The sequence below is a fragment of the Eptatretus burgeri genome, chromosome 15, assembly GCF_056783735.1.
Source record: "Eptatretus burgeri isolate ZD-2024b chromosome 15, Ebu_testis_v1, whole genome shotgun sequence".
NCBI classification, from domain to species: Eukaryota; Metazoa; Chordata; class Myxini; order Myxiniformes; family Myxinidae; genus Eptatretus; species Eptatretus burgeri.
Window position 1 is genome coordinate 48,025,908 of NC_140975.1, and position 21,435 is coordinate 48,047,342.

The 21,435-nt window shown below is 42.1% G+C and overlaps 1 protein-coding gene across 2 annotated transcripts in view; it reads right to left on the reverse strand.

The window, feature by feature from the left end:
- PDPK1 (3-phosphoinositide dependent protein kinase 1) overlaps window positions 1–21,435 on the reverse strand; it is a 125,858-nt gene that overhangs the window by 36,974 nt on the left and 67,449 nt on the right. For both annotated transcript variants that reach the window (XM_085858463.1, XM_085858462.1), the window contains 5 exons: window positions 19,770–19,867; window positions 16,202–16,277; window positions 15,695–15,763; window positions 11,366–11,462; window positions 3,074–3,247 (listed from right to left, as the gene is read on the reverse strand). In XM_085858463.1, the coding sequence (XP_085714589.1) occupies window positions 3,074–3,247; window positions 11,366–11,462; window positions 15,695–15,763; window positions 16,202–16,277; window positions 19,770–19,867 (514 nt within the window). The remainder of the gene's footprint in view (window positions 1–3,073; window positions 3,248–11,365; window positions 11,463–15,694; window positions 15,764–16,201; window positions 16,278–19,769; window positions 19,868–21,435) is intronic.

The following is a 21,435-nucleotide window of genomic DNA, read 5'->3' on the forward strand; positions in this document are numbered from 1 at the left end:
AAAGATGAGAGGCAGGAGTGCCAGCCCAGAGAGGAGAGCAGTACTCCATCAGACTGTTGAAGAAGGCTTTGTATATGGTCAGGAGCTCAGGTGTGCCAAGGAAGGACTGCACGATGAAGGATGTCAAGTCAGCAACTGGCTTTGGAGGCCAGCTTGGAAATGTGGCTTTCCCAGGAAGGATCGTGGCAGATAGTGAGATCCAGAAGCTTGAATGAAAGGACTTATTCAAGAGGAATGTTGAGAAAGGAGATTGGGGGGCATGAGGGGGTCCAAACGGTCCTTTCAGAGAGACATAGTGAGAGTGTGAGATTTGTCAGGATTGAAAGACATGTTCCAAGTGTTTGACCAACATGTGATTTTATCCAGATCTGCAGAGAATGAAAAGGCTGTTGCTTGCCGAACTGAGGAATAACAGAGGTTATGGCAGAGTATGGAGTTAGCAGCAAAGAGATGAGGATTTTCCAGAGTCGGAGAGATCATTGATGAAAACCAGAAAGAGCACAAGGCCCAGAACACCGGCTTGAGGAATTCCAGCCTGGATGGGAAGAGGGGATGAAAGAATTCCACTGAGGGCCACATATTGACTGTGACAGGAGAGGAAGTCTGCGAGCCATGAGTGGAGATTGCCTTGGATACCAGAGGAAGAGAGTTTGGTGAGCAGGATGGGGTGCCACAAGACCGTATTGAAAGCACGTGATATGTCTAGGGAGATGGCTTTGATCTCGTCTGGCATTTAGCAGCTTCATCCATTGTTGAGAAATCAGGAGTAGCAAATCCAGGGTAGAGTGACCTGATCTGAATCCAAATTGATGATCAGAAATCAAGCCATTGAAGAAGAGGAAGCATTTAATGTCTGAAGCGATGATGGATTCCATAACCTTGCTGATGATTGGGAGAAGGCTGATTGATCTGGAGTTGCAGGGATCTGTTTTTGCACCTTTTTATGTAGAGCGGTAATGTTTGCTGATTTCCAAGCAGATGGCAGATGACCTTGAGCAAATGAGAGGGTGAATAGAACAGAGGGAGGGTGAGCAAGAGCAGAGGGGCAGGTTTTTAGGACATGTGGGCTGATGCCATCTGGACTGGGTGTAGAATCTGAGTTGAGGTTTGACAGCAAGCTCTCCACCTAGTCAGGAGAAAAGGACACAGAGTCCAAGAACAGCTGGGTGTGACTGGGTAAGGTGGGTACAGAAAGCGATGGGCTTGTGACACAAGATTTCGAAGCAAACACATAGTTTTGGCATTCAGCCAAGCAGGATTTTCACTTCATCCAATATGGCTGCCAGAACATGTAACAAATTATTTGTGAATATCCTGGTATCCCCAAAGCTTGGGGAACATTTGTGTATAGTTTCCCCTCGATCTGTCCAGCTGTTCTGGAGAAGATTTTTTTTATTGGTTTTCGGGTAAATCCAATGTGGCTGCCAAACCATGTGACCTAAAATGTCATATGTGTGAAAGTTTTGTTCCTCATGGAAAGGTGGTCATACATGTAAAGTTTTGCCTCAATCTGTTCAGCCATTTCAGAGAAGATTTTTGAAGTTTAAAAACAAACAAACAAAAAAACAATGTGGCTGCCGAATCACATGACTGATGAGGTCATCAATTTCTTTTTCTGTGGACCAATTTATCCCAAAATGAGCCTCAAAAATTTTCATACTGATTGGAGGTAGCGTTCTACATATGCAATTATGACGTCATAACGAGGGCACCTAAGACAGCAGTAAAAAAAAAAATAATAATAATACTAATAATTTTAAAAAAATTAAATCGCACTTATTCCCCATGTGGAGTACTTGTCACGTGCCAAGTTTCAATTTTTTTCTTGGTGTGGTTTCAGAGATACAGAGGTCCAAAGTTGTTCCATTTTTCCAACATGTCTGCCACACCACGTGACCTATGACATCATAATTATCATTAAACACTCTGCATGAGTAGTCGGTCGCTCCTCCGGTGAAAATTTTGTCTCAATCTGACAAGTGGCTGCAGAGTAAAACACTAAAGATCTGTGCAGACAAACAAACAGAGACAGAAAAACAGATAGACAGACAGGTAAACAAACAAAAAGACAAACGGACTCATGTGCAATAACCTCTCCTCTCTGGTGAGGGTAAAAATTCCCACCACGCTCCCCAACAGCACACTTCAAGGCAACCATTTGCAAATGAATGATGAGGAAATTGCTGCCAAAGGAACTGCTGCCAAAGGAACTGCTGCCAAAGGGGAGAAGGAGATGCAGAAGGCATAAGGGTGGTGGTGAATAGGATGGAAAGTTGATGACCGTTTCATGAGACAATTCTACAGGGATGACTAATTTGCCTTTCACGATCACGTGGGATGCCGATCGAGTGAAATGATTACTTGCTTTGATGAAACATCGAAATCAAACGGGGAGGTATTGACAAGTCAGCTCGACAACTGTCAAGGCTCAGCAAATATTCCCAGAATACTTGTCACCACGTTCGGAATACATCTCGGAGACACAAAATATTACTCCCATAACTTGTCAGTGCAGAATCATCCGCCCATCATCTCATTCAGGTGATTCACACAGACAGTGAACATCCCACACACACTGCTGACGCATATTCCCACCAAGGCTGTCTGACACTGAAGGAAAATCTAAAAGCCTGTTAACTATAAAAAGCTTTCAGCGAATAGATTATTTCATGTACATGTACGAGTGTGTGTGTGTGTGTTTGTGTGTGTGTGTGTGTGTGTGTGTGTGTGTGTGTGTGTGTGTGTGTGTGTGTGTGTGTGTGTGTGTGTGTGTGTGTGTGTGTGTGTGTGTGTGTGTGTGTGTGTGTGTGTGTGTGTGTGTGTGTGTGTGTGTGTGTGTGTGTGTGTGTGTGTGTGTGTGTGTGTGTGTGTGTGTGTGTGTGTGTGTGTGTGTGTGTGTGTGTGTGTGTGTGTGTGTGTGTGTGTGTGTGTGTGTGTGTGTGTGTGTGTGTGTGTGTGTGTGTGTGTGTGTGTGTGTGTGTGTGTGTGTGTGTGTGTGTGTGTGTGTGTGTGTGTGTGTGTGTGCGTGCGTGCTTTTTGAATGAAAATATATTCGAGATTGAAAATTCCTTACATTCCCATAGCAGTCCTCATCATCTTCTGTCATGGCAGGGAGGAATGCAGTTAATTTAGGGGGCGTTTGCAGGTGCAGGTCATCCCAGCTGATTCCCTCAAAAAAAGGGTGCGAGCGCAAGGGCTGGAAACCTCCGCAGTTCTCACAGCCAAGCCTCTGCCCTGGGTCCGTCACCTGTCCAAAGCACCAGATGGTGTAAGGAAATGTACACATATGCAAAACAAACAACCAAGAAGGAAGAATAAAATAATAATTAAATGTTTAAAAAACAAACAAACAATCAAGTTTCTTGGAGAGTGTTCCGGTAACTTTGACAGAACGTCAGTGCCACGAGCATCTCAAGGAGCACATGTTATTTGGAGTAAGCAAAAAAAAAAACCATCGAACTTTAACACTTTTAACCTGATATCTAACAGCTCGTTCAAGTCAAGAAAGGCAGCAGATGATTGGAGTCACAAATGTAAAACCGATATTTAAGAAAGGACCCAGAGGAGAATCAGAGAACGACTGGCCAGTTAGTTCAGATGAAGTTGTGGGGAAGATGGTATGAATTTTAATGTGTGCATGCGTGATGAATTAAAATATAATGGACAATGAGAATTCCTTACATTCCCAGAGCAGTCTTCGTCGCCCTCTGCGATTGCACAGAGGAACGCAGTTAGTTTAAGGGGCGTCTTCAGGTGCAGGTCATCCCAGTTGATTCCCTTAAAAAAAAGGCTTCCGAGACCCAGAACCAGAAACCCAAAACTGTGCTCAGACCCGGAACAGGCAGAAGATTGTGGGTCTCAGCATGTCCAACGTTGGGTCGTGCAGTTCCTCCTTCCAGTTCATCAAACCTTAATTTTCCGGACCAGATCTGACGTGTCTGTTACCTTTTCATTCTTGTATTGCTATCTGAGTTTTAGTCCGATTTCCCGTGTTAAGCCGGACCTTGTTACACTGTATTGTCGCATTTATGTCCTTGTGGTTATCTGGCCGACTCGCCCAGGGCTCAGCTTGTCAGCGTGAAAATTACGCATCTGCTTTGATGCCGCGTGGTGCCTTGTTCTGCTTTCTTTCTCCCAAGCACAGTCCCTTTCAGCTTCCTCAACTTCTATTTCCCCTTCCTCCCTTCTGCCTGTACTTCCATACTTCGTTCATTTTTATGGCCTACTCTTCTCAATTTATTCAAACTGAGTTTTGATTGAAAAACGTTTCTTCCATTAAAATACTTGTATGTTATTCCTCTTAAAAAGGCATATTCTTCATCTTCACAAGGCTTATTACCCAAACCTGTCTCACTCGTAAACTCGGTCCATCAACCGTCAACTACAGCACCACTTTCCTCCATGCCTTCGACAACCATTCTTTTCACCCCTCCCATCATGCGTTTGCGTAGATCCAGATTGGGGACCTTGATAAGTCCAGTTTGCAGAGTTTGACCGCTTACAACCATCAATACGGGACTTTCAAAATGACGTATTCCCGCCCCGATTGCTCGGCGAGCATGCGCAGAACCCCTTCGTAATGAAGTGAATTTGGATGGCTTGGACATATTTCATGGCTCCCAGATAAGGATTGTGGAATTAAATGATTTTTAAAAAATAAAAAACCTTTAAAGAAGCCGTAACACTTGTAATTACATGTACCTCTGAGAAAGAGGTGCGTTTCTGTACAACAAAACAGTTGGATAACTTCCTGATCAACTCGTCTAAAGAGTTGATAGGTTACAGTCTGTTACAAAAACTCCCGACGATGTGTGCCCGTGAAAGGCTGAAGATGGTGTGTTCCAGCAAAACCTTCCTGCATCTTAACATCGATGGGAAGGTCATATCTGGGGCTTGTCGATGCACACGGTATGTTTAAAATGACGATATTTACTATTAATAATGTTTGTGAGGAAGGAGGGAGGACAAGAGGAAGGAGGGGGAGAAGAGGGAGGGGGTAGGGGAAGGTCGGAGGGGGGGGGAGAGGGTTTGTGAGTGGGAATGGTATGGGCTGTGAGTGCTGTTATAAGTAGATATTATTTGTTTGGTTTTGGGGCCACAAGATAAACTATACTCAATTATACATGTATTGGTGAAAGGAGAAGCATCCGTTCATGTGTATATGTGTGTGTCTTTGTGTGTTATAACTACGGCTGAAGCTCGGTAATTGTATCAACAGGAAATGGTAAGAACCCAACTCCTCTCTTCTACAGATGTTTCTCATGATGTGATATTTCCGTGAGTCCGATTTCAATACAAGAACACAATTATGGTTAACCATCGCAAACTAGCCAGCACTCTCTCATCTGAACTCTAAATGCTGAAAATTATGTTTAAAAGATGATTTGAAGTACAGATTTTACGCTAGCAATGACAGGTTAAAAGTTCCCTGCGAGCCGAGCCGAATCGGTATAAAAAACAACACCAACACCACACACACACACACACACACACACACACACACACACACACACACACACACACACACACACACACACACACACACGCACACACACACACACACACACACACACACACACTCACACACGCACACACACACACACACACACACACACACACACACACACACACACACGCACACCATTTCAAAAGTCCCATATTTACCCTTCACATTCATCACAAGTGTAAAACCCCTCAAAGTCAGTACCCGCCCCTAATCTCCGACTTGCCTGCATCCTCCCAACACAACTCCTTCTCTTTGTCCTCCTCTTCAGTATCCCTCTCAGCCCACCACCTGCATATCCCTCCTCCCACCACCACGTCCCATTTTCCCCCTCACCCCACTCCTCCGGTCTCCCCCTCACCCATGCCCCCCCTCCCGGCTACACTCCCTCAGCTTCTGCCGTGCCCCATTTCAGCAAAACACATCCACCGCTCCAAGCATCTCCTCACAGCTCCCCCCCCCCGCCCCAATCCCCAGAATCCCTACTACTCCCAGTTTTCCCCACACCACCATTCCAAACTTTCCCCCACCCCACCAACTCCCAGCTTCTCACCAATCCAGCCCCTCCCCGCCACCCCCTGGCCCTGTCCCTTCCACAAGCTCCTTTCCACATTCCTGCAACCTGCCAACAGTGCCTCATCCTTTGTCGTGAACTGTGTGGACCTCAAACATCTGATGCCTCAGCTCCAAACTGAAAGATCTCTCAATCTAGGCTGCTGCCAATAAACCTCATTGACTATTGCTTCTTCCAGTTTCATAGACCTGAACCCGTCCCAGCAGCAGGAGTCACACTTTACAACAAGAACTCCATTGCTCACTCTGTGTACTGCTCTTACACCTCCCAAACCCCAGGAGTACCTCTGACATGTGACTTCCCCATCGCTCCCACCTCATGTTTGTCATTGTGTTGTACCATCTTCCAAACAGTGATAACTCCATTTGCGTCCCTCTCCGGCAACATAGACCAAGTTTTCACCACACCTTCCAATTCTCTCCTCCTCATATGTGGTGATTGGCTGGGTGTGGTACCACTTACCGGTCATGGAACTTCTGCAAAGGACTTCTGTGAATCCATGGGACTGACTCAATCTGTGAACTTTCCAACCCAGATTCCTCTGAATGGCAAATCCTCCATTTTGGACTCGTTGATGCCAAACTTCCCCCCAAATGTCTCCTGCTCTTCCTCTGTTCCGATTAGTTCATCTCATCATGTGCTTGTGAAGGTCAATATCTCTCTGGCCATTCTCAGAGAACAGACTCAGCACCGGTGAGTCTGGCAGTTCACTCAGGCAAACTGACAGGGACTGCAAGACACCATCTTACTTCAGGACTGGACTCGTATATCTACCACCCCTGATATTAACTCGATCTGGGAATTCTTCCACAGAAACCTGGTCTCCATCATGCACAGATTCAACCAATCTCGTCTTCAGTTATCTTATCCATCATCCCACTGATGGTACATTGAATGATCTGGTGAGGCATTTGCCTTGAAACAACTTGCATTGTCCTCTTGAAAGGCAAATCCAAATGAAGGCAACCTCAGATCATTCCACAATGCCCACAAGTATGTGTCTACTTTCAGCAGAGCCAAAAAACAACATCTGTCCAATCTCAAGAATGAGCTTTCAAACTCGTCTCTCCCATCCAAAAACCTAGCGGCACCTTGTCAAGTCTGTCTATAGTGGATGCTCCCCCTCTGTCGCTTTCTCCTCAAATGGCACCTTTGTAGATTCCACTCATGTGAAGGTCTAATACCTCAATTGTGTGTTGCTTCCAAATCTTGTGTCCCCAACCACTCTCTCTGTACCCACCCTTCCCAGTCGTACACAATTGCTCCGAGACTGTGCGTCTTTTGCACCTGAGAAGGTGGATAATTTTCTGGTAATCTTCACCGCTGATTCAGCAACTGGACTGAACGGCATCAGCTCATAAGTACAGTAAACCTTCAAATATCGCAGGTTCTAATATCGTGGGCAACCAATTGCAATCCGATTTTGTTATCGCGGATTTCATTTCAACCAATAGTGTTTTTTTTTTTTAGCCAAGATGAGTGATTGTTTGTGTTCCACACGTGTACAATTACCTTCCATAACGAGCCTTGTGTTTTTTTTGTATAACAAAACCTTTAAAGAAGCCGTAACACTTGTAATTACGTGTACCTCTGAGAAAGAGGTGCGTTTCTGTACAACAAAACAGTTAGATAACTTCCTGATCAACTCGTCTAAAGAGTTGATAGGTTACAGTCTGTTACAAAAACTCCCGACAATGTGTGCCCGTGAAAGGCATTTTGGTAGTTTTACCAAAACTTGGTAAAGGAGGGGAATGGTTCTCCAAACCCACTACTTCGATTTTCCATCGAATCCACAACCTCCACAATCCAGACGTCTCTCTTCCCTCTCTTCAGATCTTGACAAAATCACAAACTGGTCAAACATTTGGAATATCTTTTAATCCTGAGAAATCCCACACATTCACTCTCACTCACTCACTCACTCACTCACTCACACACTCGCTCCAAAAGGACTGTACAATAAACCCTCCCATCTGCTTTCTCAACAGCCCTCTCAAAGTTCAGTCACTCAAACTCTTGGGTCTCACTCCCAGCCATGATCTTTTGTGGACAAACCATATTTCGAAGTTGGCCTCCAAAGGTATCTTCCGTCGTGCAAAGTCCTTGGCACATCTGAACTCCTATCCACCGACGAGGCTCTCACCCACAGCTTGATAGAATGCTGCTCTCCCCTCTGGGCTGGCGGCCCTACTTCACACCTTGTTCACCTCGATGCCAAGATGATTGAATCCTTCAAGATGGAAACCAAGGCCTTCAAGATGATTGAATCTCCCACGATGAAGCCGAGTCTATGAGCCTATCACTTTGCCATTGTCGACAGGTCGTTGGTCTCTGTCATCTACCACCTCGTTCCTGGTCTTGCACCCTCAGTCCTTTCCTTGCTCTGCACCTCTCCCCTCCTCACCCTCACCCTGCAAGGCATACGAGGTCTACGAGTTACCCACTTATAGTGAAACTCTTAAAATACAGGCTCACTGTTCACCTTCACAAATTTATTCTTCCTTTTTGCATATCTGTGGAACCAATGCCCTTAGTCTGTTCAATCCCATCCTTCCCTTGAAGGCTTCAGGATGGCCGTTTCACCATTACTTCATACCATGCCCATCCATACTCATGATTTTTTTATACCCTTATTAACACTCCGGAGCATACCCTTTCCTTTCCAGTTTATTGTGTTTTCTCCCATCGCTGTCACCCTCTTTTTGTACTCCACTTATTTCATTCCCACTTTTCCATTCCTGTTCTCGATGTGTTTGAGCATATATCCACCTTGTTCACCCCTTGTGTTCTCCCTCTGCCATCCCACCCCCCCTCCATCCCATTTGATCAATATTCTTCCCCACACCTATTCTTCCTTCAAGTGTCTCTCTGTTATGTCTCTTTACCCTGCTGTTGGTGTGGTGCCCCCTCCCACAACCACCTTTCAACGACTGTTATTATTCTGTTCCGTTGAGTTCTCGCTCTTCCATGAGCCTCGACTTTGTAGACAATAAAAATATGAAAACGTAGACCCTGCAAGGACTCTGCGCCACCTTATGAAAACCCCCAAATGGAGATTACAACAGACATTTGGCTGTCATTTGGCCGATCATATCAGTGCTTTTTCCACACCCCAAAATCTAAATCTCACACTTATCTTGTATGTACTCACCATATACTTACCAACAACCTGAAATCTACAGACATGTATTCAGCAGCATACCAGATCACACAAGCCTATTTTATATAGATATCATGAGATCTATATCATTCGTTAAATAAACATACAAGAGACAGTTAGTACCCAAATCATCGTGTGCTCCGAGATACAATGCCCCCACCGACACACGACCACATCACTCCAAAGGATGACCCCAAAAACTCAAGTGTCATCCTGTTGATTTAAGTTTGGCATTGCTATCCCATGCTATACTGCGTTTATCATGATTTGAAAGTGCATTTTAAATATATTTTGGGGAACGTGAGTCAATGCAGTGCATCAGCTCGTTAATGGAACAGGAAATGCACGACGAGTCTCGCCCACGAGAACAACGGAGAGCATTTCATTTCTGACACCAGCGTAGGATTCAAGTGGGCCGAGTTATTTTGAAGTACATGAAAACTCAGGTTGGCAGGCAATGTTGCATAATGGTTTATTGTGAAGAAACTCAATAATATCCACCCACTGTGGTCTTTTGTTTGATCAAATTTAACAGTTCGGGAAGTAGATACAGTATAACAAGAGGGAGAATTGCTTTGCAATAAATGTCCCCAACCGATGTGATATTTTCTAAGTCCAAAAGGGACATAACTTTGTGAAATATTAACGAAATACCCTGAAACTCGAACTTGTTGTGTAACTAATCATAATACAGCCGTGTTTCAAGTTTCAGTTGAATATGTTAAAGGATATGGGGGGGGGGGGAGTCTCAAAAATCACAGCTGGGATGGATAGACGGACGGCGAATGGACAGAGATAGAACAAACCTATAGTCCACTCCGGTAAAACCTGTAGGGAACTAATAAGATGCATTAAAGAATGATATGCAACAATTGGTGCTGGAGAACAAGCTGGGAAATATATAATTGTTAAAACAGTTTATATTAAAACTTTTTTTGCAATAATCGAGCGAGCCAGAAATCCTTACTAGAATTAACGTACCGGTGGTGTGTGTGTGTGTGTGTGTGTGTGTGTGTGTGTGTGTGTGTGTGTGTGTGTGTGTGTGTGTGTGTGTGTGTGTGTGTGTGTGTGTGTGTGTGTGTGTGTGTGTGTGTCACTACTCCTACAATTGTGGGTCAATTACATCTAGACTTGCCACATATTACCAGCATGACCCCAATTGGTACACAGGGGTGATTTAAATCTTAGAAGCTTGAGGTAGGGCAGCTTGGATGGGGGGAGTGGAATTACCCATGTAAATGTGTTTTGTGTCGTGCTACTCCAGCAGGGAGAGGGTATTAGAAGTGTCCACCCTGAACATTACAGTATTCCTGTCCCCACGTTTTCCAGTTACGTGAGGCATTTTGAATTACACAGCGAGAGGTATTTTGAATTACACGTTTGCATAAGGATTAAAAAAAAAATTCCTCCCTGGCCACTCCACTAGCGTGGAGGCTTCTTGCAACAGCAATGTGGCATCAAAAATCCAGTCAAAACGTTTCGACCACTTCATAACAAAACAAAGGACGGTAATACCACAGTGTTTGGTGATTTTGAGCAACAATCAAAATCCTGCCGTCCTTGCCATATGCAAGTGCAGACCGTAAAATAAAGCCAAGGGAATGTCTGATCAGTTCAACCTAAAGCCTGCTCCAAAATCCGTTGCATGAAAAATTTGAAAAAAGAAACACAAGAGAACTAGAAGGGCACTTGGTAGAGTGCGTACCTCCGCCACGTAATGCCTGATCCACGAGAACATATCGGGCCAAATACATTTTTGAAATATTGTGCTATATATCATTTTTGGCTCTATCTCTCAAAGATGAAGAATCACTTAAAAAAATTATCAGATCGAGATCTGGATTCAGTTCTTCATCAAAATTGAATCAATTCGTCCTTGTCACACACCCGTGGTCCACTAAGTTTCGTCCAAATTCGTCCACAACTTTATGAGATATCCTGTACACAGACAGACAAACAAACAAACAAACAAACAGACAAACAGACAAACAGACAGACAGAGGGGTGAAAACATAAACTCCTTCAACTTCGGTGGTGGAGGTAATTACAAGGCCCACACCAAAGGTTGAAGCATTTCTAACCACAACAAAAACATTGGCTTAGATTGCAGGAAAAAAAAACAACTCACCAGCAACTTTCCCACCAAGTCTCGAGCCTTTGGGAAGAACTTCTCTGGGAACTCGTAGTCGAGCTTGATTATCTTCTGAAATATCAAGTATTCATTCCTGAACAAAAGACCGAAACATCAGTGTAACTAGAACGGCACTCGGTAGAGCATATCCCTCTGCCAGGCAGAACAGTTTACATTTTGTATCCCACCGATAGGCTGTATCTGGATCCGGACCTCAACCAAAATCTAATCGGCTCGTTCTTGTCACACACCAAACATGTCCAAAAAGTTTCATCCGAATAAGTGCATCCGAATGTGAGATATCTTGTTATATATCGTTTTTAGCACAGTCTCTCAATGGTGACGAATCACTAAAATATTCCCAGTATCTGTATCCGGATCTTCACCAAAATCTAATCAATTCATCGTTGTCACACACCCAACCTGTCCACCAAATTTTGTCCAAATTCGTCCACAACTTTTTGAAATATCCTGCTGACAGACAAACAGACAGACGGGGGTGAAAACAACCTCCATCCACCTTCGGTGGCGGAGGTAATTATCTTATTGTTGGAGAAAAAATGATAAAGGCTGACAGCTCAGCTGCACGGATAGGATTTCTCAATAATCACTCTACCATTCCATATTTTCAAACAGCACAGCACATAAAATCGTGCAGCATTACAATTTGTAAGCATGAACCGTGCATGGCTGTAACGTGCAGAAGTGTAGGCAGCTGCCGCAGACCGCGAACCGTTTTAAGGTAATCAAAGCAAAATTTAAAGAAAAAGAACCATAATGAGATTCAACAAGGAGCTGATAATGAAGGTCTCATGCCTTTTGGGTGGTATGAAAAATACATACAGTCATGGCAAAAAATATTGGCACCCTTGCACCTTTTTCAAATAACTCACAATTTTCTCCATAAATAAGTTGAAATTAACACAAGTGTTTGGTCTCTACAATTCTTTATTTCACTGTTAATATTACAGAACCTTTGTTTTTAATTCAGAACTTCATAAATCCTTTTAAATCAGAAAATAAAAATAAATGGCATTGACAAAATTATTGACACCCTTGACTTAATATTCGGAAGCACAGACTTTGGACAAAATAACTGCAGTCAAGCTCTTCCTATAGTCATGAATGAGCTTCCAACACCTCTACTGGCAGTTTGGCCAAACACTCTTCTTGTAAAAGCTGCTCCAGTTCTCCCAGATTTGAGGGGTGCTTCTCCCAATTGCTATTTTCAGATCTCCCCACAGGTGTTCAATGGGATTTAGATCTGGACTTATCGCTGGCCACTTCAGAACAGTCCAGCATTTTGTCTTTAACCATTCCTGGGTGCTTTTTGAAGTGTCCTTGGGGTCATTGTCCTGCTGCAAGCCTCATGACCTTTGACGGCGACCCAGCTTTCTGAGACTGAGTTGAACATTGTGCTCCAAAATACCTTGATAATCTGATTTCATGATGCCACGCACACAATCAAGGCACCCAGTGCCAGAGGCAGCACAGTAATCCTAAAACATCACTGAACCTCCTCCATGTTTGACTGTAGGGAAGGTGTTCTTTTCTTTGAAGGCTTCATTTTGTTTTCTGTAAACTGAGAGATGATGTGCTTTATCAAAAAGCTCCGATTTCGTCTCATCTGTCCACATGTTTTGGCAAACTCCAGTCGGGCTTTCTTATGTCTCTCTCTCTCAGTAGTGGGGTCCTCCTGGGTCTCCTACCATGGAGCCCTCTTTCATTGAGTTGGCGACGGATGGTGTGAGTTGAAACTGTTGTACCTTGTGTCTGAAGGTCAGCTTGAATCTGTTTGGCAGTTGATTGATGTGCTTTCTCCACCATTCGAACAATCCTTCGCTGCAATCTTCGATTAAGTTTTCTCTTACGGCCACGTCCAGCGAGGATGGCTCCAGTGCCATGGGCCCTAAACTTCCTGATAACATTGCATACGGTGGACACAGGAACATCAAGGTCTCTGGAGATGGACTTGTAGCCTTGAGATTGTCTATGCTTGGCTACAATTTTGTGTCTGACCTCCTCAGACAATTCTCTGGTTTTCTTTCTTTTCTCCATACTCATTGTGGTACACACATTGACATAAAACAGCAGAATGACTCCTTTTCTCTATTCAAACTGGTTGAATGAGTGATTTATATATCGCAGGCACCTGCAACTCACCACAGGTGAATTCAATTCCAAAGTAAAGGAGAATCACCTGCTTCAAATCTAATTATTTCTAACAAGTTCTAAAAGGTCCCAATAATATTATCCGGGCCATTTTAGGATTTCTGTGTGGAATAAGTTCAGATTTAGTAATTTTTTTCAGCTTTGTTTTGTTTTGTTCCACTGCAAACCAAAAATACATATGTGGATACTAAAAGATTTTTTTAAATTTCAACAATTTTTGGAAGAAACGATGCATTACTTGAAAAAAGTGCGAGGGTGCCAATATTTTTGCCCATGACTGGATGTGTAATATGAAAGCTAAATCTTGAACGGTTTTGGAAATATCATGTACACAAGCCAAGTTACCCAGATGCAATAGAATTCAGTCAATCACAGCTGAGATCTAATCAGGTTCAGATTATGTCATGAGGAATACATACAGTATCTGCAATACGAGAGATAAATGTTCACCGGTTTTTGAAATACTGTATCACATACACAAAAGTACATGGGTGGACAATCGGTCATGGACAGAGCTCATTTTTATTTCACCTGTTCGAAGAACAGAGAGCTATAGCGATACCCCCTTCGTGAGCGTGAGCGTCAGCGTGAGTGTGAAAATGTTAAAATTTTTGGTGCAAGTTATTTTTTCCTTTCTAATGTTTTTATCGACCACACTATTTTTTATACACACGATATATATAAATATGTATATATATATATATATATATATATATATATATATATATATATATATATATATATATATATATATATATATATATATATATATCGGGGCATATTCTGTGTCGTCCGTCCGTCCGTCTGTCTGTCCGTCCGTTCCTCTCCGCACTCTAACTCCCAAAGTTTTCAACTTTCAAGTTTCATATTTGGTACATAGGTATAGACTGTGGAGACGGTGTGTCGCGACATACCCTCGTCATCTAAAGTGGTTGCCATGGCTACCAGGATGCTGTTTTCCATCCGTTCCTGTCCACACTCTTACTCCCAAACTTTTCTACTTTCACGTTTCATATCTGGTACATAGGTACAGACTGTGGAGACGGTGTGTCCCGACATACGTTCGTCATCTAAAGTGGTTGCCATGGCAACCAGGATGCTGTTTTCCATCCGTTCCTGTCCACACTCTAACTCCCAAACTTTTCTACTTTCACGTTTCATATCTGGTACATAGGTACAGACTGTGGAGACGGTGTGTCGTGACATACCCTCGTCATCTAAAGTGGTTGCCATGGCTACCAGGATGCTGTTTTGCATCTGTTCCTGTCCACACTCTTACTCCCAAACTTTTCTACTTTCACGTTTCATATCTGGTACATAGGTACAGACTGTGGAGACTGTGTGTCCCGACATATGTTCGTCATCTAAAGTGGTTGCCATGGCAACCAGGATGCTGTTTTCCATGTAGTAGCACAATTCTGTATATACCTTCTTGTTCGGGCGTATATTGTGCTCACTTGCTCTCTTGTTACTGATTACAATATACAAATACAAATATTGCTTTAAAATTATTTGGATCAGACTTCACTGCAATGCTTTATAAAAAAATATTAATTATTAGACGAGTCTTTTAAAAACGATAAATGTATAAACAGGCGAGCATTGGGTGACTTTGACACCAACTCTGGTAATGTCCCCCGTCTCCGACCTTGTTCGGAGGGGCGGGGGACAATAAAAACCAGATTTGCAGGAGCTCTCTGATCTCAACATTGACACTGAAAGTGTTTTTAAGTATTTCTTCATGCTGAACACATTGTGCTTTGGCATTTTGCTCATGGAGGAAAAGCAGAAAGCTTCACAGAGCAAGGTTTTTCCAACCAGTAAGTATCACACACCGACAAACCATTCACACTGCAAATCATTCACACTTTTTTTTCCCAACGAATCCCGATTAAAAACTTAAATAACACAAAAAACTGTTTCCACTGCAAAGGATGGACTGTGTTGAATAAAAGCACCGTGAGACTTTCCCTCCAATCAGAAGAAAGCAAAGTCACTCCCACACAAATCATCCATCCTCACACTGGATTGAAAAGAAATATACAGTGGCTGCTTTCTCAGGACAGCTCGTGGAAACAGGTCAAAAGGCTTCATGGTTTTTGACTCCGCTATCAAATTACCAAAGTCTGTTTCTGGGCAACCGATGATACTTACGTGGCACGAAAAGGAGGAAGGCCAGCAACCAGCTGATAGATTATGCATCCCAGAGCCCAGAGATCAGAGCTAAAACAAACAAACAAATCCCCAAAAAACTGTAATGGCAGTGTAAAAATAAAAGATAAAATCACAAAAAACAAAACGGCACAGCAAATTTATCGTAGATGTGACAATGTGTGAAAATATGACATACTATTCTTATCCCTACACCAAACACACACAAAATCCATTGCTAATACAGTTTGTAGTAGGAGCTCAAGGAGTATAGAATCATACCCCCTGCCCCTGTCCCCCCCCCCAAAAAAGTAGTGAGCATGACAATTGCTTCTCCCAACACAGTTTCAAGCATCCCAATCATTTCATACACTCCATTCATGCCAGTCCTTTCAACACACACTCCAAATGTCACATACAGTCCAAATTTCAAGCATCTGGACAATCCCCCCCCCCCCCCACCAAGCGCGCCTCACCCAAGCCCTCTGTTCCTTTCGAGCTAATTCTTACCTCTTGCAAGCAGCTTTCTCTGTCAACAGCTCGGGTGATACATACTGTGCAGTTCCAACGAAGGAATTCGCTCGATCTGAAAAACAAAATGCATCAGAGAACAGACGTTAAAAACACAAACAAACAAGACACTGCAGTAAAGTGTATGTTTTTTTTCTTTTAATTTTAAACAAAACTCTTCAGGAAAGGCAAGAGGGAAAGAAGAGGCGACGATAATCCATTTTATACGAATGCACTGGATAGTGCACAACTTTCAGCGTCCTGCAAATCTGCACTCACCCTCAAACAGGCAAACAATTAGCATTTTATTCCTTCTGAGAACGAGTCGATCAGCTGCCAATTTTATGCAAGAAGGATGATGTAGGAGAACAGCGCAATGGACAAAACTATTACCCACCTCGTTAACTTAACAAGAAATCCGTTAATTTGGCTAACTGAGGGTCGATATGTTCATTGTCTTCAAAATGAGATTTTCTCTCTCGCGGTTTGGCTTTTCACACATTTCAACGATCTCTTTCCATTTGGAAAAGTCAAAAAATACTATTCCTTGCCTCCTCTCTTTGTCTTCGCACATTACCTTTTGCTTGTTGCGTCAGCCTGTAACCAAACTGCTTCACTGGAAGTGTGTTGTCATTTCACCTTGGCATCTCTCATTCTTCCGGGTGCCTCAATTTAGTTTACAAGAAATAACCCCGTGGGGAACTGACTGTTTCTTTCCCCAACAGGCGGGATGAAAATGAGGACTTGGGGGAAGGAGCCATGCCCCCCTCCCCCCTTCCTGAAGTGGTATGGTCATGGGGAGCAAAACTTAAGGTATGAATTTGGTTTGCATCTGGCCGTCAGTTTCTGAGAAGATTGTAAAATAAATTACATGAATTTGAGGCGACCACCCCCATTTCCAGCCACTTATAGGGGGCGGATCCGGATGGGGAGCACAACTACATGATACCTGACTGCTCTGATGTGTCGTACCAAGTTTGGTCCAGATCGCTGAGGTATTTGTGGAGAAGATGTTTTTTTTTGTGAAAATAAAGGAATTGGGGAGGAGGCCCATGGGAATATAAAAGTGATAAGGATGAAGCAAATTATCAGTTAACAACTTCAAATAAAATTTGACTCGAATGTGCCCAATTATTCGATGTCAATGCAATGTTAAGTTTAATCTCAATGTTAAGTCACATCTATATATTACTAAAACTCTCATCTTGTATGTATGTATGTATGCATGTTCCCGAAATACAGCCAAAATGGTACACGATAGCGCAAAAGTTTTCGGGCCACCTTACTCACCATTCGCCTGCAGTGTGCAGTATCAAGTTTGATTCAAATAGGGCAACGGAAAAAAATTATTAAAAAAATCAATTCCCAATTTAGTCAAGTTCTCTTTGGGAGTATTTGATCAATGCAAACAACCTCAGCGGTATAGTTTGCTGAAGCTATTTTTTTTCTTGAAATGATTTACTTTTAATTCTCAAACATTTAGTATAGACAAAGAACCATTTATTTTTACGCATAAAATAAACATCGCCATTTTAATCTAATAATTCCGTGTTCATTAATAAATAAAATTGTGTTTGGAAGATTACGCACAATAATTTATTCGACTTTCTTTTCTCCGTTTTTTTTTTCCTCACATTGACGCACAATATCAAGTTTCGTTCAAATCAGGCAACAAAATTTATTTTAAAAATCAATTCCTGATTCAGTCAAGTACTCTTTGGGAGTATTTGATCAATGCAAACAACCTCAGCGGTATAGTTCGCTGGAGCTATCTTTTTCTTTTAATGATTTTTTTTTATCAACCGCTGTCACATCAGGAACCCAACGGGTTCACGGGTCATCTAGTTAAATATTAAAGGTCCCTTGAGTGGAAAACAGAGAAAAAAAGATATATTAAACAGAGACATCAGATGCTTCAAACTCAAGTTATGGTCAGCAAAATGATTTTCAAAGGGCACATGACCTTTGACCTGTTTAATCTAAAATTGAATCAGTTTATCCATGTATTACAGTCCATAAGTGTGTAAAGTATCGTTTACATCTCTTGAGTGGTTCAGTTCACAAGTTATTGCATTTATGCAGATTTTTCAATTCAAGGGCACTTGACCTTAGGCCATTGATCTTTTGAATGCAAAATTTAATCAGGGCATATTTGTATTACATTCCATAGTTATGCCAAGTTCTGTAAAATCCCTTCAGCAGTTCACAAGTTATTGTGTTAACGAAAATTTACAATTTTCAGCGAAAGGTCACATGACCTTTGGACCTTAAAATCATATCGGTTCACCTTCGCATCATAGTACATACCTGTACCAGATATGGTCAAAATCACTTCAGTTAGTGGTTCACATGTTATTGCGGAAATTGCAATCTGCTACGTTCAGGTAAAAGTCACATGACCTTTGAACCCAATATCTAATCAGTTCATCTTTGTATCCTTATACAGCTTTGTACCAAGCTTTGTTGACACATGCACGTGACACACCGATATAACACACAACATGCGAGACATGTGTGACACGCTGATACATGACACGATACGTGATGCACGCGCGCGCGCGCGCACACACACACACACACACACACACACACACACACACACACACACACACACACACACACACACACACACACACACACACAATTGCAGGAGTTGGCAAGGGGAAAAAAAGGATTTTTATTCACACCAATTTTGCTTGACTCCATTAAATGAAAAAAAAAAAATGTTTTGCAGTGATACAAGGCTTACTGAGAGGCTTGAACACCCATCACATGCAGGACAAAAACATTAGGAGGCACCAGTGTACTTTTACCTGGATTACAAATACGCGAGTAGGCAATGGAGACACACATATGGTATGTGAGATTTGGTATTCCGAGCGTCAAGAACCACTGGTTTACATAGGGACGCTTATACAGACCAACCTGATATTTTCTGTATAGTTGAGATCATGGTTCAAGACATCTTGAATAGCAAGGGAACGCCTGTGCTTTTTTTCCCCCTCTGGAACTGCTAAAAGCAAGCAAGCTCCCCAATGACCTGTCTATCCGTTTATGGAACATATACATAGCTTCCTAACGGATGAGTCACATACCGCCACTCGGAACTGCTTTGCCTTTTGCACAGCAATGTCTGCGGGTGAATAAAGGCTTAGTGAGGTGAAGGAAAGTACAGCAAAAGAGGGCTTAAATGTACAACTGCAAGTGAAAAGGAGGGATCGCTTCAGGGGACAGATGGCACAACAAGAGCTTATCCAAGATCAAATGGCTTCGCGGAGATTTGAAGTTTTGAAGAAGTCAAAGTGAGAAGCAAAATATTATGAACACAGGTGACACCAGTCTCTCAGGAAATGCCTGAAGTTCCAGTCGATGGAATTGTATCAATTTGCAAGATTTCCCAATTTACGTTTTGAGATTCATAAGAACCAGGAAAATCTATGCAAAAGTTACATTTTGGTTTGTGTATAATGTTGGTATAGCAATGATGGTTTGGATCGGAGCTACAGCGGAAAAGAGAGGTCAACCAAGGCAAGTGCAGCATATAGCTGGAAGTTGAAACCTGACGTACCGTGTGTGCTATCTGAGGGCAGCTGCTTGGCTGTGCCGAAGTCTGTGATCTGGATATGCATATCCTCGTTCAGGAGGATATTCTCCGGTTTCAGATCCCTGCAAGTCATAAAAAAGTTACTTTATTCTGCATCCAATGCCATTCAGGCTGAGCAGGAAAAAAAAAAAACACTTGCCAAAAGGTTACCCACTGAAAAAGATCAACGGAACAAGGACACGGCATGAGAGAAGGCCGACGAGGATGTGTGTTGTTCAGGCATCAAACTATCAAACCAAGATGGTACATCTTAGAAATAAAAACCCAGTATGGACAGGAAAGAACTATCAGTAACAAACTGCAAGTCATAATTTAATACTGATTATTATAATCGCAAACTGTATTTGGGCAATTCTAAATCAGACACAACAGTGGTCTGAAATAAATGTCTTCAATGAAAGAAACTCATTCAAAAGTGTTTATAGTACAAATCGTGTTTAAAAAAATAAAAAATAAACAATCATTTAAAAAAAATTTGTGCTTTATAAAAGCGATACAAGATGGTAAGATGCTAAAAATTCCAAATCAATCAAGCGATTATGGGATGTTCAGAAGGAGTTTTTGCATCGAAATGCACGCAAAACAGTGATGGCATGCAAATGCAGAGGATGGAGAGTGGCCCAACAAATAAAGTAATCTTTATCCCCACGCTTCTACTTTAAATGGATGGGTTATTATACTCGAAATAACATTCTTTTCATGGATCCCAAAAATGCACAAAAACCCTTGTAAGATGAGGTTCATCATCGCAAGTAGAGAATGCAGTTTGAAACCATTGTCAGGTAGGATGACAGGGGCGATGAAACTAATTTATAAACGCTTAAAAAAAAACTACTATGAAAAAGGCGAGATTTTATTCTGGTATCTATTTCGAAATTCTGGATTGTTGATATTCCAAACCTGTCATCAACAGTATCCTCAATGTTAATAACAAGCATAAGGCTAAATTATCAACTTATGATTTTTATACATTATACACAAGCATTCCACATGACAAGCTCGTAACCGCATTGGACAGAGCAGTAGATAAAGCATTCGCAGGAGGCAATAAAGTTTACATTAAAGTCTATCAAAAAAGAGCAAACTAGTCTGTAAAGGAAAATCAATATTCATGGAGTAAAAAAAAACAAAAAAAACTTGAAGTATTCCATTTCTCCTAAACAGTTTATTTACAATTAGCAACAAGATACTCCAGCAGACAGTAGGGATACCCATGGGTTCAGATCCAGCCCCTTTCTTTGTAAATTTATTCCTGCACATGTACGAGTCTGATTTGGTCCAGAACACGTGCAGGAATAAACGTAACAACTGCACGAAGGTGTGGAAACATCTTTCGAGTCATTGATGATTTACCAGCAATTAATGATCGATTTGTATTTGATCAGATTCATGATAATATACAATGTATCCAAAATAACTCAAATTTAAAAAGGAAAACCAAACTCACTTCAGTTTCTTTTTTGGAATTACAAATTGATATCAATAATAATAATAAATTTCACACCAAATTATTTAGTAACCGAGACGATTTTACATTCCACATTGTACGAATGCCTTTCTTAAAAAGCAATATTCCGAAAAATCTATTATATGGTACAGTTGCAGGTGAAATAATTATGACAGAGCAACC